Source organism: Puntigrus tetrazona, chromosome 1, assembly GCF_018831695.1.
Source record: "Puntigrus tetrazona isolate hp1 chromosome 1, ASM1883169v1, whole genome shotgun sequence".
NCBI lineage: Eukaryota > Metazoa > Chordata > Actinopteri > Cypriniformes > Cyprinidae > Puntigrus > Puntigrus tetrazona.
Genome location: NC_056699.1, coordinates 7,231,080 through 7,256,431, shown reverse-complemented (window position 1 = coordinate 7,256,431; position 25,352 = coordinate 7,231,080). Strand labels below are relative to the sequence as shown.

Sequence of the window (25,352 nt, the reverse complement as noted above, 5' to 3'; positions counted from 1 at the left end):
TTTAAAGCACTGTACAAGTACATTTCTTTTTGCGTTCTACTGGAAAAATAAGAGCAGACTGTTTCAGGTGACATGAACGTGAGTAAATGATGACACAGTTTTCATTTTAGGTAAGAGCTTAACTTGGAAAGGTCACTCTGTCTCAGAGGAACATTTTATTGTTTAGAGGTTACTCTTTCATATTGCAGGACACCAGCCTAAATGCCATTCGTATTGGACTTTCCACTTTGTCTCAGACGTTTCTCAGATGATTGTTGATGATCTCGTCTGAAACTGTGTTTTCCAAACAGGGCTTTGTGAGTCGAAACTAAAATGTTGGAAAATTATAGTTTAAGTGAAAAATGTAAAAGTAAAAAAAAATGAAGCACAATATTTTTCAAAATCACGCTCATTTTCTATGTCAAAATCGTGCAGCCCTGTATAAACCCCCCCAAAAAAGGTCTAAAATTTAAACGCTTACTAAAAGTTATTAAATATTTTATTTGTTTACTAGCATGTGATGTGACATGAGAGAACCACTAATATGCAAATGTGTTTATTAAATTATTGAAATATTAACTATTTTGAGTATTTTGAGTAATTATTTTACATCAGTTATAAAAAAAAACTAAAAAAAAAAACTATTGCTCTAGAGGATTTTACAAAAGTGAGAATTAGGAGATTTTAGCAAAACACTTATTGACTTAGCAGACCCTTTTATCCAAAACTACTTTAAGAATGAGGAATGCTACCAGAACTGTTGCCTAGGAGAAAATGTGAGATATTAAATGGATCTAATTTGTGATTTTTCTTTCCTAAGAACTTATACATGCACTTATGATGATAAAATGGTCATACCAAAATTCAATCTTGCACAATTACCATAGAAAGCATCTTTTATTAAGTTTTATGTTTTTCAAATGACATCTAAATGCCATTCCCTTCCAGTCTTTAGACACCATGATTAGAGAGCATCCTGAATATAATCGCAACCAGATCCGTGAATTAGCCCAGACCCTTATGGATGGCAGAGTCCTCGATGAGCTCATACACAAAAAAGTGGAGGACTATAACACACGCTGGGATGAACTAATGCAAAGGGTAAGACCTCGGGCAGCAGCTGAAACTTTAGGTATATTCACTGGATTTTCTCATGTTTTGATTCACTTCTGCATTCTGATGTCAATATCAGGCTCTACAAAGGCGACAGCAGCTGGAGAAGAGCTTGCAGTGGGCCCAGGAGAACGACAAAACCCTGCGCCTCATTCAGGACTCTCTGAACACCACTGACCGACATTTGACTGCTTACATAGCAGATGGCATAGATGCTGCCCAGATACCTCAGGAGGCACAGGTATTAATATACAGTCAAATCAATTTATTTTATTTAATTTCAATTCATTTTATTTCATTTTCATTTTATTTTGCTGGTTTCTTTTAAACCAGGTCTTAGGGTTTGTATATTTTATTTAGTATATATTTTTATTTAGATATTTTAATTACAAGTAACATCTTTGATTTATTTTAGTTAATTAGTTAATTTTTTTTAATTAATTATTGCATTATTATTATTATCATTATCATCTCATTAAACAGAAAATTCAGACTGAGCTGAATGGTCATGAGGTGACTCTCGAAGACATGAAGAAAAAGGCTGTCGAGGTTGATGCATCGGAGAAAGTGATTGGAGAGATTGATGCAACATATGTAAGAGTCGTGGATCATTTATAATTGTTCATATTTTTAATATAGTCTTTTTTATGTGTCGTTAGATCCTTCCTGACAATGGCCATGTAGTGCACAACACAACAAAATGTTTACAAACAACAGAAACAAGCAGCAATACAATAAAACTAGCACCACACAATGGGAACAAGTCCCAACCCAGCAAAATTCGCACACTACAACAACACAATGAAATTAAAAAAACACATTTTAAATAATCCATAACACACTGATATTAGCACAACGCAATGGAAACAAGCCACAACACCACAAAACTAGCACGACGCAATGGGAAAAACCAAAAAAGCAATGGAAAACAAGTCACAACACAACAAAACTAACACTACCACAATTAAAACTAATTGCATAACGACAGAAATAATCTGTAACACACTGATACAAACACACCACAATGGAAACAAATCGCAACATGACAAACAAGCCACAGCACGATTAAAATAGCACAACACCAATAAGTCACAATATGACAGAAACAAGTCAAAACTCAACAGAAACAATTAAATTAGTCCCATGCATTGTGTTGGTGAGACTTCGTTGTGTCTTGCAACACTGCTTAAATGCATTCATCAAATAATAAACAAACAAGCAACCTACCTTTTAAGAAATGCCTTTTTTTGTGTCTGTTTAGGATAAACTATTGCAAGTTAAAGGCAAGTTCCGGCTTTTCCAAAAGCCGGCTAACTTTGATCAACGGTTAAGGGAATGTGAGCGAGTGTTAGAGGAGGTGAAAGGGAAGCTGGGAGTACTAAGTATTCGGAGTGTGGAGCAGGAGGTGGTGCAGTCACAGTTGGAGCAATGCATGGTGGGTAGCCTTTAAAAATACATCAATTGTTAATGCATGAGTAGTTGTGGAGACTGAACTGATTATTTTATACGGTATGACATTTGTTCTGTGATTTGTTGAAGTTCTAATTTTACTGGTTTCTAACTGTTTAATTGTAGTTTTTGTTTAATCATATGTTGCTATTTGGCTCTTGTCAGGCACCAATATCACACAGAGTTGAACCAAATTCTCTATTTCTCCATGTAGAAGTTTTACAAGAACCTGAGTGAGGTGAAATCGGAGGTGGAGACAGTGATAAAGACGGGAAGACAGATTGTGCAGAAGCAGCAAACGGAGCAGCCCAAAGAGCTGGACGACAGGCTGACTGCCCTTAAACTCGCATACAACGAATTGGGTTCACAGGTGAGGAAATGCAAAGCTAAATGCAAGACATGTAGTTCTAGTTTGACACACAGCTAATCATTGTGTGTTGTTACTGGCAGACTATTCAAAATACCAAAATTTTAGGGCCAGTTTATTTAGCAAGGATGCATTAAATTAACAGCAGTGTTTCAAATAAATGCTTTTCTTTTAAAGATCTATTACTCATCTGTTTTTTTTTTTAAATTAAAGAGTAATAATATTATTTTTACTGTATACAGTATACACAGTATCCAAACATTTGAACACATTATATATTTTAATACACTTCTTTGAAATGGTATTGAAGGATTTCCATTTGCACTGAACACTTGTTGGCTGATTTAGAAAACTTCTGTCTCTGTGCAGGTAACAGAAGGAAAGCAGGAGCTGGAGAAGCTTTTAAAGTTATTAAGGAAGTTTAGGAAGGAGGTAAACGGTCTGACAGAATGGTTGGCAACTACTGATGAGGAACTGACGCGCCGCTCTTCAGTGGAAGGCATGCCAAGCGATTTGGATGCAGAGTTGGCTTGGGCAAAGGTAAATAAATACTTGACTGGTTTCATTTCAGCAGCATTGTTTGAAACAGTTTGCTAGTCATTAAAGGAAAAGTTCCTCCAAAAAATGACAGCCCTGTTATCATTTACCAGCCTCCATGTTTTTCCAATCTAAAATGCCTTTCAGTAGGACACCAAGTTAGATGATCAGAAATATATTTTTTGTTGTGTTTTGTTTAATAAAATACAAATTGTGAATCGCTAGTTCATTAGAATGTTGTTCTACTTCCAAGAAGGTGGGTGTGTGTGTTTTTTTTTTTTTTACTTAAAGTTACTTCATTTTTGACAAGCAAAGGTCAAAAACAACCTATTAAATCATCATCTTTTCCACGCAGGCGACACAGGAGGACACTGAGCGTCATAAGCCACAGCTGAAACTGGTAAGGGAGTTGGCAGAGACCCTGAAGGGTTTACTTCGAAGCCAGGAGAACCTGATTGATGACAAGGTCAGTCTGCTCAACTGCAACTGGATCGCAGTGACGTCACGGAGCGAGCAGTGGCTGAAACTCCTGCTGGTGAGCAACCATTCATAGCAACCGTCTGACCCTTTCCTGAGTCATTTCATTTTAGGAAAAATATTTCTTATGCTAAATATGCCCTACAAGGCTAAATTCATTTCCTTTCAATTTCACATCTCCATATTGTTCCTTTAAATCCAGACAGGGGTTTCTGGAGGCGGCAATAATGTTATGAAACTGTTAAGCACATTTATCTCCCGCTCTTCTTTATTACCTTTCTACTACTTGCTGTTTCCTCCATCATTTTTCTCATCTTTTATCTTTTTGACTATATTGTCTCCTTGCTCTACTTTGTAAATAACTATAAATATCTGAGGGACAGCATGTCAAGAGATAAGTCTTGGCCTCTAAGGTATAATAAAACAATTAAAGAAATATTTCACCCACAAAATTCTGAACCTGTATGACTTACTTGCTATTGTAAAAAAAAAAAAAAAGCTGATCAGTCTTCTGAAATCGTAAAATTAAATTTATGTCAAAAAAGGATGCACAAGACTCATGAATTAATCATGAAAGTGTTCCTTGCAACCTTCTACTATATTTCGCTATATGTATTATTGGAAATGGCATGGAAAACCATTTTCAAATGTAGTTTTTTTTTTTGTGTGTTCAGCATCAGAAAGAAAGTTATAATGGAATAAGACGACAGTGAGTAAACAATGACAGAATGTTCATTTTCTGGGTGAACTATTTCTTTAATGTGACATGAAATTTCCTTGCGCTACAAATTTCCTTTGTGCCAACCAGCCAAATGTAAACATAACTCTTCATCTGTCATCCAGGATTATCAGAGTCAAATGAAAACACTCGATCAGAACATTTCTCAGATCAACACCTGGATGGATCATGCTGAAGAAACACTGGACGAGATGGACAGCCAGGGCTGTGTCGAGCACGTTATAAAAGTAACACATAACACACACTCACAACCAACTGTTCCCCATCACCGAGGACCAGAGATGCAGCCATACTTTTCCATCAAATTAAATAAACAGTTATCCATCTCTTCTATGACAATAATGTTTTGATGGCTCATTAATTGGAAGCAATTTGCAGCAAATAAAACTCTAGATTAGGCCATTAGGGAGAACAAAACAGACAGACAGACACGCACACAAAAAAAATATTGATCGTTTTTTCTGTTATCGTTTGCAAATGATATGATATATGTTTTCTACAACTGACTACCAAAATAATTATATCTGTAGATTTAGTTTATGTGCATTTTAAAGTTTCAGAAGGTTATGTATTACCCATATGACGTATCAGTGGTGTAACAGCAAAAATAAAAAATAAAAACAAAACTAACATTGAAGATAAACCTCTGTCATGCTATTAGTAACTCCAAGAATGAAGATAGCTTTTTTTTTTCTAATTTTTGCTATAAAAAATAAAAACATACATATAAATTTAATGTCAAATGATTAATTGCATCAAAAATCACAGTATATTTTTTAAAAATATTTACATTATTTATATATATATATATATATATATATATATATATATATATATATATATATATATATATATATATATATATATAGAATATACACAGTAAATGCATATTATGTGAACAAAAACGTTTATTTTGAATGTGATTAATCATTTGACAGCACTAATATATTTTATTATTTCATTCTATTTTATTTCCCTAAAACAGATTTTTTTTTCTTATTGTTGAATATTTAGGGTTTGCGGATGGAGCTGGAGGAGATGAAGGGGAAGGTTGAAGCAGTGCAGGTTCTGGCAGAAGACCTCATAAAGAACAGAGGGGAACACTGTAAAGCTCAAGTGAAACCCAAGCTAGAACAGCTCAATCAACGATTTGACATTGTTGCAAAGAGGATTTTAATTGGACAGGTAGTGTTATGAAAAGCTGTGTGTCTGATATTTGTATACAAAAATATAGAACGCATATGTAAAGCCATGACTGATTTCTCTTCGTTTGTTGATCGTTAAATTCATCAGAGACATTGTCTTATTATCCCACTTAGAAAATAGATTTTTTTTTTTGTGTGTGTATAATTGGATTTTTATATATTTGATCATATTTTCTTCCAGGCCTCCTCTCAAGAGTTAGATGAGTACCACAGACAGGCTAATATATGGCTCCAGGTGCTGGACGAGGAGATTAAATTAGGTGAAAGTCTAAAAGAGGAAGATTTCCTGGAGGATGCGGTAAGAAAATACTCTCAGCTGTTTCTTTGGCTAAAATTAATTTCAGTCACTGGAACCGCACGGGCAGCGAAAGGCTGAAACAGCCTCCGAGCTTATCGTAAAGATCTCATGACAAGAAACATAATGAGTTTCAGGGAATGGATCTGGTTCATGAGTAACAAATGCTGGCACAGTACATCATTGCATTGCTTGTGGGTTTTAACGGCTGAAAATTGTCTAATAGATAGACGGAGAGATTTGATGGCGCTTCTGACATCATTTGCAAATTTTATCTGCTGTTTCGTTCACAGGGCATAGATGAGGATGCCCTAAATGAACTGTTCTTAAAAGGAGAAAATCTCCTCAGGAGAACTCCTAGCGGCGAGAAAAGAGAGGCTGTCCGGGAGAAACACAATCTCCTTCATGACAAATATGACACTCTGAAGGTAATTATTTTGCATGCTGCCACAAGTTAAGTACACATTTGATGCATTTACAAGCTCTTGATATTAGACTCATAACACATCATTAAATTTGAATGTGTTCTTTATGTACATACCATGGACAAATGCATCAAACATCTAACTTTCCATACTATGTAATTTTGCAGTAATGCAAAAGCAGTTAGTTGTTAGTTTGATTACACATTGCCAAAATAATGTCCTCATCAGTATTTTTGTTTTATAAATGTATCTTATAAATTATTTATTTTGTTTTAAGCAGAAATCTAACAACATGTTGATATGTTTATGCTTAAAAAATGACAATGGGGTTGTTATATTTAAGATTTATATTCTGTACAGTCAGTCAGTGAGGTCAGTATCAGGCTGAACTCCTGTTTAGTTATTCAGGTCAGAGAAAAGGTCAAAGCTGGAATGAGAAAGGTCACACTTTGGTTATGGTAGGATAGAAACAAGGTCAAAACTAAGATCAAGGGTGGGGTTACTTTCTGGACTAGTTACTTTTATAATATCAGCAGCCAGTCATTTTAGATATAGGGATTAGGGTTTTGCTGGGTTATATAGTCATAGACGTACTGTTCGTTGTTTCTGATGTATGAGTGTACCATATGTGAAGAGTCTTAATATATTCATTTTGCATTTATAGAATCTGAGAGCCCTTAGAAAGAAGAAGGCCATTGCTCTTGCCTCGCAGTGGTACCAGTTCTGTAAAAAAACAGATGACATGATGCAGTGGCTGGACAAAATTGAGAAGACCTTAGCAGAGCTTCCTGATCCTCCCGAGGAGCCCCGAGTGAAAGTGAGAGCAAAAGTTTCTGTGTACACTACCAGTCTTAATTATTATTTATGTTCTTATATTTTAGCTTTTTCAAAGTAGCCTTTTCAAAGTTCTTCCCACCAGGGATGTTTTTTTTTTGTTTTTTTTTTTTAAGTATAAAGGGACTTGCTGTGTCCTTTAAGTCCCTTTGCTTCCTTCTTAAGAACTTGAAGGATTTTTCAAGACTATCCACCAAAAAAGAGTTGATGTATGTTCTCCATCAGGCAGTTGGTTCTGATATTGAACAGCAGCGTCCGAAGTTGGAGGACTTGCGCGGATTGGGACGCGTGCTTTCAGAGGGCGGAGCCGCCAAGCTGGTGGAGCCCCGCCTCCTCCCGGTCAATAAACGCTGGGCGGAGCTGGATGTCCATTTTACTAAAGTGCGCCACAAAAGTGTAAGTGTGGTCTTGGTGGTAAAAACAAACAAACAAAAAATGTTGGTGTAACAAATTATAAACCACAAAGTATGTGTGAATATGTATATGCAACAATATTAAAGATTTAGAAATTTTCTGTAGTGTTAAAAAGGATGTAAATATAGAAAATGCATATTTAATATGTGACTCTGAACTAGCCTTGAAGAGGCTGTAAGTAGGTTTTTGACTCTACTAAAGCATAATACCACGTTTGCAGATATTTTATCTTTGGACTGTAATACCTAGTTCAACCACTGTGTGTCCATTCTATGTATTATATTTGTAGCAATAGCAATCAATGCATTGTATGGGATATTAAGATCATGTTCCATAAATATATTTTATAAATTTCCTACCGTAAATATATCAAAATATAATTTTTGATAAGTAATATGCATTGCTAAGGACTTAATTTGGACAACAATATTTTCTCCATATTTAGTTTTTTTTTTGCACCCTCAGATTGCAGATGTTCAAATTTTGCACTATTATAACACTTATTTATTCAACATTCAGATGATGTATGAAAAAATTACCTTTATGACTGGTTTTGTGGTCCAGGGTCACATAAAAAAATGTAATACTAAAGTATTTAGGCTCATTTTCCTGTTACAATCACTGTAATGTGCTGCATCTTATGGTTCATTGATTTAATCAGGGATTAAAAACAGTCGAGTTGTATGCAGAACATTAATTCTTCCATCTGTTTATTGCTCTTCACTGATCTTTTTTTCATCCAAGTAAAACTGAATGAGACATATTTGTTCTCCATCCTCGTATGTTCAGGAGCTTCAGTTTTTGCTGCAGTGTATCGCCGAAAACGAAGCTCTCCTGAACTCTCCTGAGCGCTGGTCTGCAGCATTTATCAACGTTCCCCAACAAGAGAAGTGCCTTAAGGTTATATCATAAACCATGTCTCATTTCTAAGAATGATTTTTATTAGCCAATGCCTTTTTGTATCCAAGAGCTGATTCAGTCCATTATTGATTTGCTAGTGAGCTGTACATAAACACAATTTGTTTTACACCCACCGTTGAAACAGCAGTAAAACTAAAATAAATGTTTTAATCAGTTGTGTTGCATGTGATATAGGAGGTTAAAGTTAATCTGGATAAGCTGGAGAGTCCAGTGACGGAGGCTCTAGGAAGAGGTGCCTCTTGTCCAGAGGAGAGTTTACTGGTCCAGCTGCTCAGAACCAACTGGGAAAACCTTAAAAAGCTCTATCATGACCGACTTGTGTAAGGACGAAGCTTTTATTTCAACTTCAGTTGCAAAAGCATCGTTTTTAATTTGGGATTTTAAATTTTTAATATTTGCATTTTAACTATTTCTGTTAACGAAAACAACATTTGATAGTTTTGATTAACCTTTCGATAGTTTTTAATTAATTGAATAAAAAAATAAAAAAATTAAATAAAAAAACATTTGCTGACAGATTGAATCAAAATCGTTCTAAATAAGCTGAAATAATTTTAAATGCTTTTATAATTAATGGTTACATTAACATAAGCATTTTACATACGAATATAGATTTTTTTTTTATCTTTAGACAAACGTTGTGTTTGTGTACTTGTGTTGCTGTCCAGGCGCCTTGAAAAAGCCAAGAAATTCAGTGAGGAGCATAAAACGCTTGACAATTGGCTCACAGATGCTGAGAGGACGATAGTGAAGTATGAACAAGACCCCATAAATAATAGAGACCACCTCAAGGTAATCATACATTTAATCTGTGGCTATAATTTTATTATTTAAATGTAATATATAACAAATTGTATTGTGTATAAAATATTCAGACTACTACTAAAGGAATGGCTGACCGAAAAACCTTCATGTGTTACCAAAAATGTATGCATTTCTTTCTTAGAAAACACAAAAGAAGATATTTTGAAGAATGTTGATAATCAAACTCAGTTCCAATTGACTTCTATGTTTATTCATCTTATGGACATCAAACTGTTTGGTTACCAACATTCTTTAAAATATAATCTTTTATGTTCCACAAAACAAAGAAAGTCATACAGCTTTGGAACAATATGACAGTGATAGAATTTTTTACATTTGAGTATATTTTTTCTAATAACTGTTATTAGTAATAAAGCATTATATAAAGCTTTCATCGAAAGTGTTACCAGATTTCTTTTTTTTTTAGGAAGTAAGTCATTTTAGATTAGTTATCAGAGCATCCATACTGCGACATTCTACTTTCCCAGGAGCTCCAGGGAGGTTTGGAGAAACAGGAAGCAGCAGTGAAGGGGCTCAATGCTCTTGGGACAGATCTGACTCCACAGTGCAGTAAGGAAGACAGGGACCACATTAAACAGCAGCTCGCTTCTATCAACTCCCGCTGGGCCAAAGTGTCCAACCAGCTCACTGAGATCAAGAGACGGTTAGTAAAAATTCAGGACACATTAATACAGGCAGCTTGTGAGAGAGCCGCACACGTTTGAATATCTTAGCATAATTCAATTTGAGCAGCAAACACCTACGTAATTGCCCTCTTTTGTCCTTATTTTGAAGGAATGCATAAATATTGCTGCTGTGTGTTTTAGATCTGCAGGGGCAAAAATTGTTCTTGCCGAGTTAAATGAAGACATGGGGGAGTTTCAGTCCTGGCTGGATGATGCAGAGGCTGTGGCTGCACTTCCTGTGGAAGCAGGTCACAAGGAACAGCTCAGTGCAACATTAGAAAAAGTGAAGGTAAAAAAACACTCGCTTAAAAAGATACCACACATGCTTTTAGCTCCATATTAAATTTCTGATTCTCCCAAATCACCAAAAATGAGTAACAAAGACATGCAGATTATTAATATGTGTGTGTGGAAATCTTCAGGCTCGGGTCGTGGAACTGCCAAGCAGGAAGCAAGCACTTCATCAGATCAACAGCAAAGGCTCATCTCTCCCAGCTGATAAAGTCAAACCTCTGGAGAAACATCTAAAGGTTATCAACATGCGATGGGCCAAGGTAATCTAAATCGTTTCTTTCCTTCTCTACTGTTTGATCTCTCTGGCCCATTAAACTCAATGATTTTGTGACCTTGGCGTGATTACATCCTAATGAGTGCATTATCATTGAATAGTCAAGTAATTGTAGATGCATAATAGCGTACCTCTAATACATTAAGATTCATCACATAAAAGCATGTTGCATTTTACCCCATAATAGATTAGTTTTTATTTTATTTGCATTATTAAAGTAACAATTAAGCGTATTTCTCATTTAATTCCTCAAAACTAGTGAACTCAGGCTACTGTAAAACACTGATACTGTGTGTGTATTTTTACAAATGTTATACTTCATAGATGTTTTTAAATAATTTTGTTCATACAGTGTAATTCATTTTAAAATGTTACTACACTAAAAAAATTGTCATAAAGTAATGATGGTTCTATAAATAAGCTTTCTGTTCTTTAAAAAAATTGAGATTTTTTAAACGTTTCTTTTTACAATTTTTACTCAAATATTTTTCATACTTCAATAATTTTAAACATTTTGGTCTAAAATGTCACCTGAACACATTCTAGAAATTTTCCCTCCTGCAGTGATTTACTGCAAAGAACTTAAAATGTCTCTTTCTCTATTCCAAAGGTGTCCACTGATCTTCCTGAGAAGCAGCGACAAATCGAGGATCTCCTGAGGGATTTGTCTTTGTACCAGGAACAGCTCTCCAAGCTCTCAATTTGGGCCTCCACTACAAAGAGTCAGCTTGAGCAGTCCCCTACTGCAGTGGACCCAAAGGTAATCTCTCAGACGTGATCAAGCACATATGTAGAACACACTTCCCACAGTCTTGCTCTTTCGTAATACAGCTACCTGTTTTGTTTCAAATTTAGGCAGTAGTATTTAGCCTGGTGTGACGCAGTGGTATAGGCTCATGGCTGGCATTGCGTTGCTTATTTGATCCCTACATTCTGCAACAAGGATTAAAGAAAACGTAATGTTGCACTCTATTATAAAAGTCTGATTTAACTTTTTTAATGACCCATTGCTTTGCCGGTCAGGGTCTTTAGAGAAAAGAAAATAATAATATTTAACTGTCACCAAGTCACTGGTCTTATTTTACACAATCTCTCAAAGTTGCACCAAGAGGGTTTTTAGATGAAATAGACTGTCTATTTAATTAGACTCCCAGCATCATAGTCATACAGAGTTTCAGCTGCTCCCATCAAGACACGGGTTTCGCTTCCCTAGACATGGAACTAATGGGTTCAGGAAATCATTTGTTCTTTCAGTTACTGAACTTATAAAAAAAAATCTGTACATCTGTACTTATGTGGTTTTGAATTGTTTGTGGCTGGTTTACTCTGATTTGGCTGTACTCAGTTGATTATGATTTGTGCATTGCTGAATGTAGTTTTTTATACTGTTGTTTTTCTAGAAACCAAATCTTTGTTCCTTGTCAGTGGTGCTTGTCAAGGCACTGCTATTGCACCTTTTCAAGCTTAAGGAGATTTCAAAGGAGTGTTTGAACCCTAAATACACCCCCATATTTTTTGTTTCATTATATGTTTATTTATTGTGGTGAAATGTGACCTTGACTATATTGCTTGTTTAATGAGGTTTTTTGTTGATTCTTTATTTTGTGTAGATTGAGGAGGATGTAAAGGAAAAGAGGCCAGCAGTGCAAGCCATTTTGGCGAAAGAGAGACCACCATGCCAACCGGAGAAGGTGTGTAATCGACCATGATATTATTAAATATGATCTCAGAATCACTATGACTATGATATTAGATTACTCTGCACACTTCCCAGTCATATCTACCATTGCTGTATCATAATGCAATATATCAGACTATATCAGTCCATCGGCTTTATGGCATGAAACTTTATTTAATATAATTCTCCTGGATTGATGTATTCCAGGGGCAATTTGATGGCCTCAGTGCAGATTGGACATCCATTCAAGTTCTTCTTAAAGACTGGCGAGACAAATGTCAGCTCGCAGGTATCAAATCGAATAATGTGTGATGATTGAAGCTACAGTAATATGCTATTAAAATTCATACACATCTCATGTTGCTTGTGTGGCGTTGGAAGTCTGAAAGTCTGAACGAAAGATCATTTGTTATTTTCCAGCCGTAACTTTAACTGGTAGTGCAGCAGGAGATGCAGCCCTTGATAAATTCAATAAATCCTGGACGGAGCTTGACGATTGGCTCACTCTTTTGGATCACATGGTCCAGACTCAAAGAGTAATGGTTGGAGATCTTGACGAGATCAACGAAATGACGGTGAAACTCAAGGTCAGTTTGTGGCGTCAGCTTGCAGCTCTTATTTCATTTCCACAGTCAAATACTTTGTTTGCTGTTTACTGTCCTTCAGGAACAAAATTTCATGTTTTCTCATGACTGCCTAAAGCAGCAAAGAGAATTTAGTTAAAAAAAAATATAACCAATTTCCACCCTTTCTATAGCCCTTAGAACTACACAGTAGATGTTAATGACCTCTATTATGATTGGTTAGCCTTTTCACATTTGAAATTAGAAGGTATTCGTTCAAGGAAAATACTGTTCAATTGAGCTGCAAAAATCATACAAATTAAGAACCTTGAAGATTGCATTATATACTGTCTTAAAGGCACAGCATAAAAATAGACAGTTTAATTTAAAATGGTGTTTAAAAATATAGTTGTGGTATACATTGTGTGTGTGTGTGTGTAGTAGACGGTTTTAGTAATATCTACTAACTCTTTATTGTGATGGTCTCCCAACAGAGATTCTATACTTCTAAGTAACTTTGCTAGCACATGGTAACTTATTCTAACCGTTACCCTAGCAGTCTACTACTACTCTACCAACATGCCAATGACTTTTAGCAGGCACATTGGTACATTGTTACTTACAGTCAACAAAATGTGTTAAAAGGACCATCAAAAAGTGAGTGAGAGTAAGAAGTGAAACCATATTATTATAAGAAAGTCACTGTTGTGTTAAATGAGAAAATCATTGAATAGATATTAGAGAAAACTTTTTAGGTTACAATGTTGCCATAATCATTAAGGTATATTTAATTTGCACAGACTGTGAAGCATTTAGAATTGCATAATAATGCTATCAAATATATAAGTTTTAAAGGAAATTCAATTTTAAAAAAAGATTTAGTTTGTTTTGTTTTTTTGCCCTTGTGTCTTGAATTTTATGCTCACGTAACTGCGTTCTAATAGATTACAAAACAATTAGTCAATCTGCATCATGATCATCAGCAAGTGCATGCAACGTTAGATGACTTAAAAATGTTAACTTTGTTGGTACAAGCATGTTAAATTGACAACCCTAGTATATTAATACTAATCACCAATATAATATAAACTAATAATAATATCACTGTATCAGTAATGTATTTGGTTTACTAAAATAATACAAAAAAAATATACAGTATGGCTCATATAGTGGCCTCATGAGACCACAAGATCCCACACAACTCTGTAGTAAAAGAATTCTGCTGTGATTTAACAGTCAACACTGCAAGACATGGAGCAAAGATGCCCACAGCTGAACAAACAAATCACTGCGGCTCAGAACCTGAAGAACAAAACCAATAACCCTGAGACACGGGCAACCATTACAGACCGCAGTAAGTCAGCTTTTCCTCATCCATATCCATATTCTCTCTCAGCGATACACTGTATTTGTGGTGATATGAAGGTTGTAACATTGTACCAGCTTGATGGAAAACTGAATCTGTGAAATAATGCAGGAAGTAAACAATGACTGTTGGCAAGGATTGTGTCTTAACAGGCATCTCAAGGTCGTATAGTGTTATAAGGCAACACTATTGAACACAAAATTCAATATGCTGTAAGACAAAAGAGTTTAAGCATTTGGATTAAATTTTTTACAAAAATGTGTAATATCCTGTTGCTCATACTTTATAAAAAAAAAATTATATGGACACCACTATCTTTTTCTTTCTTTTTTTCCAAAACGTAAAAATGTAAATGGAATCGTATTTTATTTCAATTACGAGAATCAATCAGTCTATCACTCAACCAATCATACAATCGATCAATCTAATATTTAAACAAATTTTATTTTAAAGTCCATTATCTGAACTATGACTATGATTTTTAGACTTCTTTCTTAGACACATTCTGTCTTTTTATTTCAAGTTGAAAAATTACAAGCACACTGGGAAGATTCCCACACCAAGCTGACGGACAGGGTCCTTCAACTGCAGAACATGTATAAGGACTCCAGCGATTGGCTGGAGGCCAGAAAGAGGGTGGAGCCTCTCATTAAGAAAGCCAATGAAAAACTGGAGAGCTGGAAAAAAGTTTCTCACAGCGTTGATGATTTAAAAGGCCAAAATGCAGATGTCAAGGTAATGTAGAATTAGCAATATCTAATTCGTGAAGTCTGTGTGCTTGTGTTTCTTGAATGAACTGCAGATGAATGCATGTGATATGATTACTACAAATAAATGCTGTATTATTCTATTTTAGCAACTTTCTAAGGATATCCAGCAGGGGCAAGCTCAGATGAATGTCACCAATGAGCTGGCAAACAAACTACTGACCCTTTATGCAGAAGATGACACAAGCAAAGTTAAACAAATGACTGAGAGCATGAATCTAGCTTGGGCCAACATCAAAAAGCGGTGAGCTTCTGTTTAAATCTTTCAGCATCACCGCCCAGTGGAGTGGCATATAATAACGTTCTCCCTGAAAGGAAGCATTTGTGGTATTGTTGAGTCTGAAAATAATGCAGTGCTTTCAGGAGCACTGCGTGCCGTTCCAGATTCTGCGGTTTGATGTTTAAAGCATTTGTTACCAACAGATCTAATAATTATAATCATTAATTATGTGTGTTGAGGTACTGCTTAACTTAGCCTTTTTTCTGTATAAAAATAAAGTCATTTCCAATTCAGTGCAGGGGACAAGGAGGCAGATTTGGAAGCCGGACTGCGACAGTTGCAGCATTATTATTTGGACCTGGAGAAATTTCTTAATTGGTTAACTGAAGCAGAAACCACAGCCAATGTCTTACAAGATGCCACGTTTAAGGAGGGACTTCTGGAAAACCCTGCCACAGTGCGCCATTTACTTGAGCAATGGCAGGTAAGCTGTATTTCTAAATTGGGTATGTCGCAGCAGTTTTCCCTCTTTGATTAAAGAGGACATAACACGCAGTTTTGCCCAATCTCCTCTTAATCTTAAGTACCTATAAAGTAGTATTGCATCCCTCATATCTCCAAAGAGTATTACGGTTTAGCATATTTATAAAGAAAGATACAGCTTCACAAAAACAAACGCGGCCAAGGAGTCACAAGCACAGTGCTGATCGCCAAAAGAACACCGAAATTGAATGCAGCTTCATTTGCTTCCAGTTCCAATTCATGACTGGGATCTTTTATAGCTTTCGTAGACTGCTCCATCTTTCAGTACCAAACTATGCACAAAGCCAGCACGGGACTGGGCCTTGTTTATAAAACCTTTGTCACTGAAATGAAAGGAACAAATATTCTCAACATTTGCAGAACTTCGTTGCTGCCAGTAATGCTGGATTTGTTGGGAAGTTGAACAAGATTTTCTTTCCCTCAAATCTATAAAAACAGTGCTTAAGAGTCGGCCTTGCATATACTCCTCCTGGAGAAATCCCCAACCGAAGAATTCTTCCCTTCATGATGTCATGAAGGACCATGCTCAAAAATATACAGTTTTAAACCCAGAAGGAGTGTATTTGACACAGTGTATGAAATAGAGTTTGACCCCTCATTTATTTTAAGCATTTCCAGCTCCAGTCCAAGTTTTCCATTTCCTGCTACCCACACACATAGATGAGATTCAGGATTTCCAGTTTGTTGTTGTTGTTTTTGTTTTGTTTGTTTGTTAGACATTATTGTTGTTATTATTATTAGTAGAGCATTTTATCTATTCAAAATATATAAAATAATGAACAAAATAGCAAATAACAATAATAATAAATATATTAATATATATTTTTAGATGTGCGCATTTAGTAACTGTTATAACACTAATAAAAAATGTATAGATTAAAGATAAAAATAAGGACAGACATATATTGTGTACAAATATACTGAAAAACAAAACCGATGTTTGATAATTATAATAATCCTCATGAAAGCATAGGCCGAAACATCTACTCTTTAATACACTTTTAATACACTTTGCAGTTTAATCATTTTTTTTACTTTTGCACCTTTTTTAGTCTGTTTGAATTTTTCAGTGTGCAGACAAATTCAGCTACCTTTTAGACTAAAACCTCCTTCTCTTTGTTCTACCTTTTTGTAAGTTTTCAGCATGAATAATTCCTGCTTAGTAATTATAATAATATAATACTCTGTGCGCTTCACTCTAAAACATGCACTGAATCAGACTGCTATACTGTCAGGCCTATTTCATTGAATAGCGGCCATTGATTCGATAATCACATCATGAAGCCCCATTTATGTGTTCATTTATTTTAGTTTATTTCATAAACTCACAAACACCCGGCAGTGTTTTCATGTAGCCCATTTTGGATAATTTGCACTAAATTGCTAATCCGCTTAGGCTTAACTATCACAAAAAATATAAACGAAAAAAACAAAACAAAATATACATACACACCTTTATAAATCATACCTATACTGCAGCTTTTCTGCATTAAAAAATAGACAGGACAGCACTCCTCCTTGGGCTTAAACATTTGTACAGAGTGTAGTGTTTGATGGCGTACTGTTTTTCACTATAGCAGTATTACTGAAGAGTAAATAATGTTAAACTCCATTCCCATTATCAGTTCTCAGGAGTTTAAGTGTTATTTATTAGGAAGGCAGAGTAAACTGACGGGTCCATTGTCCAGGTCGCCCGCTGCTCACTGGTATGGGAGATATGTGCATTTGGCAACGGTGCAGAGACGCAGTTAAATATGAAGAGGCAGACAAAGACGTGGGCTATAAAGAGAAGCCTCTGTTCTCCCAGAAAACCAGCTCTGACCCATTCCTCGCTCGCAGTGCCCACTCGCGCCTCAAACAACAGGGCCAGTGTGCCTCCACGACTGGCATTCTGCAGCTCGTTTCACATCGCATGTAGACACATGGTCGCAGAATACATTTCCTCGCTCTCATCCTCATCGCGTCCCTTTCTCCCTCGTTTTCGCCTCGCGTCAGACACGTCCACATGGTGGGGAATTAAAGGATTGTCGCTGCAGACAGTCAGACGGGCTGTTTTCCATTCATTTGATGTCGCTCGCTCATTGGATATGTTGCACAGGAAGACGTATCATGTTAAGGTTTGATCTTCACTGTCAGCTTCACGGTTGCTTCGTGACTTTGGATTTGTTTGGCTTGCATCATGACTTTGAACGTGCCATCTCAAACTACGGGAGCAAACACTTAAAATGTTGTCAGAGAAAATGCGTGAATTTGGTTGGTTCGTTAACGGTTAATCTGTTCTAATATAACGGAGGAAAAAAACCTTTTTTGTATTCAAAATGTTCAATACATTCGTAGTGATTTATGAAATATGGTGGGTTAAAGCACATGAATTTTGAAATGCTGCTGTCTTGCTTTACCTTATGAAATACTAAAATATTTCTTTAAAAATGCGATTTTTAATTATGAGAGCAGAGGTAGCATTTGAAACTATTATTTACTCTTGATTTTTTTTTTTTTTTTATCTGTATAAAGATTTTAAAGATTATAATATAATATATTCAGGGTGTAATTAACTAAAACAAAAACAATAAAAAAAAAGGTTGTTATACTTAAAAGTAACATTTATAAAAATGCTCTTCATTTATTTACATTTAATTCAACTTGATTTTCTAAATGATTAAAACAGGAATAAAAATGAATAAAAATAAAAATTTAGACATTAAAAATGTATGTAATACAAATGCTAAAGCAGCAAAATTGCTAAAACTTTATGTAAAATAAATGATAATGTAAAACAGAAACATCCAAAATAATTAAAATAATATAATTATATATAAAAATACTTATATTATACAAAAATGTGTTTTTTTATTTTATTTTTTATGCAATGCAATGCAAAACAATGCAAATGTTCCCGTTCAAAATAAATGAACATTACCGAGGCACGTTATATTCAATTAAAACAAAACATGTTCCAAAAGCAGATCTTGTTAGCTTGTACAGAGTAGACGTAACAAGTATCAGGAGTAAAAGAAACTCTTTCTTTATCCCTAATCACATGGTGAACTGTAACTCGGATGTCTGTGATCTCTTTTAATCCTCGCAGGATCTCCAGGCAGAGATTGATGCCCACCGGGAGATGTACCATTCATTAGATGAAAACGGACAGCGTATCGTGTCATCTCTGGAGGCAACAGACAATGCCGTGGTGCTTCAAAAACGGCTTGATGACATGGGGCATCGGTGGCATGAGTTGTGTAACAAAGTTATGAGCATAAGGTAAGACAAATTAATCATCTATATTTAACCTGGGAAAAAATTCACGCAGAGCAGAAACGGGCTTTGAAAAATAATGTGATCATATATAAGCCCCGGGCCTGTGTAATACTATGTGCAAGCCATTACATTTATTTGACTTTAAATATAAAGTATAAGCCAGCTTATTTTTAGTCCTGCTTGCGAGGCATTGCTAACACTTAGGGTTCCCTAACATTAAATATTACACTTTCACTTGTTATTTGCCTGGATGGTTTGCGTTATAGAAATGAATGATGAATGCTTGTGTGTGTGTGTGTGTGTGTGTGTGTGTGTGTGTGTGTGTAAAATTTGACTTGAAATATTTTTAATGTGTCTTTAATATGTCTCTGCTCAGAAATACAATTAACCTAAGAAAAACTAATTAACCTTATTGTAAAGTTTTACCAATATCTATAATAAAATATGATAAATACATTAAATATATCATTAGTTATTTTAGATTTATTTGTTTTAAAAAAAAACATGCTACTACTAGTAACAATGATAACGATGTTTTTTAAGTATTTTTGGGTATTTACAAAGAACCATACACTTTTAAAAGTGTCATTTAATTATGATTTCGTATTTTAATAATTAATAATTGTATATTTTTTTATCGTCAGCAACTTGTATCAGCATCGTGTTGGTGTGTTTTGCACCACTTATATTTCCAGCAAATGTAAAAATCGTTCTGTTTTTCGCTTTCGCATCTGCAGTTTTTCTGGAGCCAGAATCTGTAACGCTTAAATTCACGATGTTTGAATGCAAATTTGAGTTCCATTAGTGCTAAAAAAGCATCTTCTAGAACCGCATTTGCCTCGGTAGAAGAAAGAGCCGGTAAAAGCTTTTTTAATCTTCATGCATATTCAAAAACAAGATTCAGAGTTTTCTGAAACATCCTCCGTTATTCAGCACTTTCTTAGTAAAATTCTGTCGCGGTCTTGACAGTGTGGTGCTCTCTAGTGGCGTTTGTAATTTAACACTCATCACATCTCACCATCCGTTCGACTCGTCAGGCCCTATCTGGATGCAGGTGTGGATCAGTGGAAACACTTGCACATGTCCTTACAAGAGCTGCTCAACTGGATGCAGCTGAAGAGGGAGGAGCTAGAAAAGCAGAAGCCGGTAGGGGGCGATGTGCCGAGCGTGCACCAACAGCTACTTACGCACAAGGTGAGTCCAGGACGCATCCTCTTCGCCCCTCACTGAAAGCATGAGGAATGACGTTCGAGACGTGATTTATGCATTCTGTCTTTTGTTGCGCCCAAGTGTGATCATTATCGGAGTCTGTTCTTGTTAAATATTTAAACAGATGGAGATGATATCTTGCGTAGGAGAGGTGCAAAGTCCCTTGTCTCTTTGCATGGTTGTGCGGACCAATTAACATCTGCTGATGGCCATCAGCTGTCAGGGGCCGCTGTAAACAGGATGCGGTCGTGGAGCAGTTAGTGTAGGGAGCTCAGTGAGCGTGAGTCACTGTCACACTCTACAGGTGCACTTAACCGGGAAGCAGACTGGCATGTGTGTAGGAGCTGCAAAGAAAGCCACTGCACAAATTTAATTGAACAAAGTTTTTGCAAACTATTAAATAAATTGACATAGCTGTGCTGTGTCTGAGCAAACGCCTGAGACTGCAATGAATATTTTTATCCATTCTAACTTGGAAATAAAGTTTAAAAACAGAAAGGTTATGGCATAATGTTTTTTATTAAATATATGGTGATGAACGTGTGAACTAAGTTTCGGTCGGATTTCTTGAAAAACAGGACGGTCTTCGGATCAGAATCATGCTAGATAACTTGGTTAGAGGTTTTTTTATATTGTATTAAATTTTGTATTTTAACTCGTATTTACTGTCGTGGTGCTTTGGGAAATGTATGAGAAGTGCTATATAAATAAATGTATTATTGTTGTTATTATTATTATTACCTAAACTTGTGGACATCATGCAACTCAAATGCTGCTGTCATTTACATAAAAGTGACAATTATCATTTTAACATTTCACATAAATGTATACTTTGCAAATATAATTAAGAATAAAATATTTAACTTATATAAATATATATATATAATATATATATATATATATATATATATATATATATATACATATACATGATGCACTTTCCTTTATATCTTACAGATTTATTTTAAGATTTTCAGATTTTATTGGTTGAGATTGAGATAACATTTTTAAGGTTTGTTTGCTTAAAAAAAAAAAAAAAACAATGAATGAAACCACTATCCACAGATAGCGTAACATGGGATTTTGTTATTTTAGTATTATTTATATACTACTAATATAATATTATACACTTCTTAAGTGTTTTGTTTTACTAATAATATTTTCAGTTTTATTTAATTTTGTTTTGTTGTGTTTATTTTTTAAAATATTTATATTTAATTTTAAGTTTACTATTTTACTTTTCTAAATATTTTAGTTGTTGTTATGTTAGGTAACAACACTGGCATGCAATATCTGTGTTATTTTAGCACCTGGTTCTTTAAAGGAATTCTGCACATCATGCAATGATGTAGAAACAGTCGAGTTTGTATTGCATGGAAATGTGCCCAGAAGAATGTCTGAAAGATCTGAGCAGTTAAATTTTCACAAAAGGATCGCACGAAAATGTACACAAACATTGGCTAACAGTTCTGTGTTAATTGCATCCTGCTGTATTGATATTTGTGAATCCAGTGCATTCTATAATGAGCTCCTATTTGCATAGGAAGTAGGCATGTTTGCCCAGGAAGGAATGACAATGGATTAATTTAAATATGCATGAGGCGTCACTATACCAGCACAAATAGCACCTGGTTAAGTGTGACTGCAGGGGGTGTACAGTATGTGGGTAAAATGCAGGTTTTCGCATATGTGCTAAAGCTGCAGAAATATCCACCCCTCCTTGTGACATGCAGTGCTGTTGATAGCAAAGTCTCCATTCTTTCATAGGGCTTCAGAAGAGAACTGAGTGCCAAAGAACCAGTAATCAATGGAACGCTCGACAATGCTAAAGCCTTCCTCGCCGAGATGCCTCATGAGGGTCTGAAACAGAGGCCTGGACAGAAGGGTATGAAATATGAAATCCGACCTTACGCATAAGCACAATGTAAGGAGTTCCAGATGCTATAACCTGTACTGTGTTATACTTTCTGCGTGCTGCCCAGATGTAAGTCCTGAGGAGAGGGTTCAAAATGTGGGCCGCATATTGCGTAAAGAAGTGGAGGATGTAACGGTGCGATGGAAGAATCTGGGTGCAGCTTCTGTTGACTGGCAGCAACAGCTGGAACTGGCCATGGAGAGGCTGATGGAGCTCCAGGATGCCCAGGATCAGCTGGACTTCAAGCTACGGCAGGCTGAGACCGTGAAGAATTCTTGGAAGCCGGTTGGGGACCTGCTCATAGATGATTTGCAAAACCACATAGACAGAGTGAAGGTTGGTGTCCTCGCATTGTACACGTTGTAAGGGATGAGATGTTTTGGAAGGAACATGTTTATATCATAGAATATATATTTTTTTAGCTTTTTTTGCTATTTTATATGTTTTTCCAGACGTTTCAGGAGGAGATAATTCCCATACAGGACAATGTAAGTCAGGTGAACCAACTGGCTTCCACATTTAGACCACCTGACATTCAGCTCTCTCCTGACAACGTGAGCAGAATTGATGATCTCAACATGAGATGGAGGCTCCTGCAGGTATTTGTTCTTGTTATTCTTAAGGTCAATGTAAATAGATCTTTTTGCAATTAAATTTTATGAATTTTCAAGTAAAAAAAACTTGATTTGATTCATTGGGAAATGATTAAGTGCTCCATACTTGAATGCGCCAAAACAATGCCTTAGCTATTTTGCTATTGTTTGACATTATCCAGTAGCTAACATGGGCTTAGTGACATCAGCAAAAAGACAGTTGTTTCAAATGAAAAGCAAGGTCTTACATTTTGATTAAAGATTACAAAGACAAACTAGATTTCGTTTGGAATAACATGCGCCAGTTAACTGTTGAGAATCAAGTTAAGAAATTGTACAAAGAAAGTAGTTTTGATTTAACGTTACGTTTAAAATGCAAAACTCATTCCAATGGACCAAGTATTTAGAAATCTAGTCAGGTCGCAGATTTAGTTTTTCAAACAAAAACAGTCAAAAAAAATACTTTTCAATCTATGGGAAGTTGTAGAAAAGTGTACGTGTCAGCAATAGATGCAAAAAAAAGGTTCTGTCCTTCAGAGATTTGACAAAGGACAAGGAAAGGCATATTTAATAAAAGGAAGTAGGACAAAAACATAAAAACAATCATGTTTTGTATAATAGGTTTAACATGTTTCATTGTCAGTCGCTGTCATCGTTTCCTTCTGTGACTGTAAACTTTAAAATAATCATTTCTGTTAATTGAAATACTAATTTAAAAAAACTAAAATAAAATTAAAATACTAAATTTAAAAACTTAAAAACATAACTAAAATAAAAAACTAATTAAAGCTTAATAGAACTATTTATATATAAACCAATAAAAATGACAAAACAAAATAAAAAATAAATAAAATTAAAACAGAAAATATAAATTAAAGCTGACCCCAAAAAGTAATAAAAATAAAATGCTGTATATAAATGATATTACGTTTAAATTTACAGCTATTAATTCTAGTCACTCTTTTCTGTTTTATAGATCTCCATCGAGGAGCACCTGACGCAGCTGTCCACAGCCTTCAAGGACCTGGGGCCCCAGTCTCAGAATTTCTTACATGGTGAGTGTGTGTTTGTCGTTCTGTTTGAATATTTTATTGCCATAACAATATAGTTCTATACTAGTTCTGTAGTTGTGAAGTCAGGTACTTTACATGTGTGGTGTTTGCATAGGAAGGCGTTTACAATTAAGGTAACCTGAACGGGGTTTCTTTTCTGCACACAGCGTCTGTTGAAAGCCCTCTTGAACGCTCCATTTCGCCCAACAATGTCCCCTACTATATCAAGTAAGTCTTCCCAAACTCAGCCCACATGTTGATGTCAGGCACATTCAAGGTCCACACTGAATTAACAAATTGAATTTCAACACTATGAAAGCTCCCAGACTAAGAAATATATCACAGCTGGCGGCAGACTACCTAAGAAAAGTGATTTTCCATGACCTTTTTTCCGAACAGAGATATCACCCTGGAAAATTTGTGCAGAATAATCTGAGATGATAAATTAGGCTCTGCCAATGCATGTAGCAGCGTGCATCACGTATAGCTGAGAACTTCTGCGTACAGAAGACTGATCGAGCGAGTCTCAGAAATACTGTTCTTCATATTAAACCAGGAAGATTTCCATTTAAATGTTCTGTACTTTACATAAAAGTGCATATACAAATGTCGCATTCATACAGATAACCAATTATGTATTTTTTCTCTTTGTAATAAGTGATACGTCAGGAAAGATTGAGAAAGATTTTAGCATTTTACTATTAGCATTTCATTTTAACTGAATTTTTCTGCAACGTAGAAATGCTTAACAAAATTTCTATAATGAATTTCATGTCAAAGCAATCTTATCCAAGGTCACAAATATGCAGTACCTATATTCACACATGTTAAATTGCTAATGTATAAAACCATGTATATTATTTGACCCTAGGTTAATCGTGAGCCATTAAAGTGCCCCTGTTATGGATTTCCTTTTTATGCGGTGTGTAACACACACAGCTTTAAGTGAATGAAAACATACCGCAAAGTTTCACATTTTGAAAGTGTACTGTGTATAAAGTTACTGTCTCTCAAAAAAAAAAAAAAAAGAATATCTAAATTATTGAAACTAGTCATTTTTAAAACGAATTCCAAACCTTTCAACGGCGTGTTGTCCACCTACTTGCTGATCTTTTGGCTTTGTCCGAATAAAAAAAAAATGCAGATTCATCCTTCGCCACTAGGGGCAGTAAAAGCTCACAAACACCGCTTTGAATGACATCGACCAATCACTGTAGGGGTTTGGAAAAATGAATAATTGAACGAATCGTTTGGGAGTCGTTGAACAAATAAGATAAATATAAATGCGTATTATTATTTTTTTTTTTTGTACCTTTTTGAATGTTGTGTTAGTAGCTCAACAAATGGTGAAAGCAAGTTATAAATCAAAATGCAG

At 35.3% G+C, this 25,352-nt stretch overlaps 1 protein-coding gene across 11 annotated transcripts in view; it reads left to right on the top strand.

The window, feature by feature from the left end:
* The window catches only part of dmd (dystrophin), a 91,826-nt gene that overhangs the window by 39,398 nt on the left and 27,076 nt on the right, over positions 1-25,352 (top strand). For 10 of the 11 annotated variants that reach the window (XR_006250549.1, XR_006250550.1, XM_043236006.1 and 7 more), the window contains 34 exons: positions 928-1,080; positions 1,172-1,333; positions 1,576-1,686; positions 2,354-2,527; positions 2,756-2,911; positions 3,278-3,448; positions 3,801-3,980; positions 4,766-4,888; positions 5,676-5,846; positions 6,048-6,164; positions 6,455-6,589; positions 7,251-7,403; positions 7,646-7,816; positions 8,624-8,734; positions 8,930-9,075; positions 9,424-9,547; positions 10,048-10,223; positions 10,387-10,534; positions 10,668-10,799; positions 11,424-11,573; positions 12,424-12,504; positions 12,699-12,780; positions 12,912-13,078; positions 14,291-14,408; positions 14,944-15,155; positions 15,277-15,431; positions 15,702-15,891; positions 19,039-19,211; positions 20,246-20,402; positions 22,185-22,302; positions 22,400-22,668; positions 22,785-22,931; positions 23,902-23,980; positions 24,145-24,205. Coding sequence is in view for 9 of the 11 variants with exons in the window: in XM_043236006.1 (XP_043091941.1) it covers positions 928-1,080; positions 1,172-1,333; positions 1,576-1,686; positions 2,354-2,527; positions 2,756-2,911; positions 3,278-3,448; positions 3,801-3,980; positions 4,766-4,888; positions 5,676-5,846; positions 6,048-6,164; positions 6,455-6,589; positions 7,251-7,403; positions 7,646-7,816; positions 8,624-8,734; positions 8,930-9,075; positions 9,424-9,547; positions 10,048-10,223; positions 10,387-10,534; positions 10,668-10,799; positions 11,424-11,573; positions 12,424-12,504; positions 12,699-12,780; positions 12,912-13,078; positions 14,291-14,408; positions 14,944-15,155; positions 15,277-15,431; positions 15,702-15,891; positions 19,039-19,211; positions 20,246-20,402; positions 22,185-22,302; positions 22,400-22,668; positions 22,785-22,931; positions 23,902-23,980; positions 24,145-24,205 (4,973 nt within the window). In the remaining 2 variants the exon portion in view is untranslated. Of the gene's footprint in view, positions 1-927; positions 1,081-1,171; positions 1,334-1,575; positions 1,687-2,353; positions 2,528-2,755; positions 2,912-3,277; positions 3,449-3,800; positions 3,981-4,765; positions 4,889-5,675; positions 5,847-6,047; positions 6,165-6,454; positions 6,590-7,250; positions 7,404-7,645; positions 7,817-8,623; positions 8,735-8,929; positions 9,076-9,423; positions 9,548-10,047; positions 10,224-10,386; positions 10,535-10,667; positions 10,800-11,423; positions 11,574-12,423; positions 12,505-12,698; positions 12,781-12,911; positions 13,079-14,290; positions 14,409-14,943; positions 15,156-15,276; positions 15,432-15,701; positions 15,892-17,918; positions 18,068-19,038; positions 19,212-20,245; positions 20,403-22,184; positions 22,303-22,399; positions 22,669-22,784; positions 22,932-23,901; positions 23,981-24,144; positions 24,206-25,352 lie in introns of those variants that run through there. The other variant, XM_043236052.1, reaches the window with a different exon arrangement.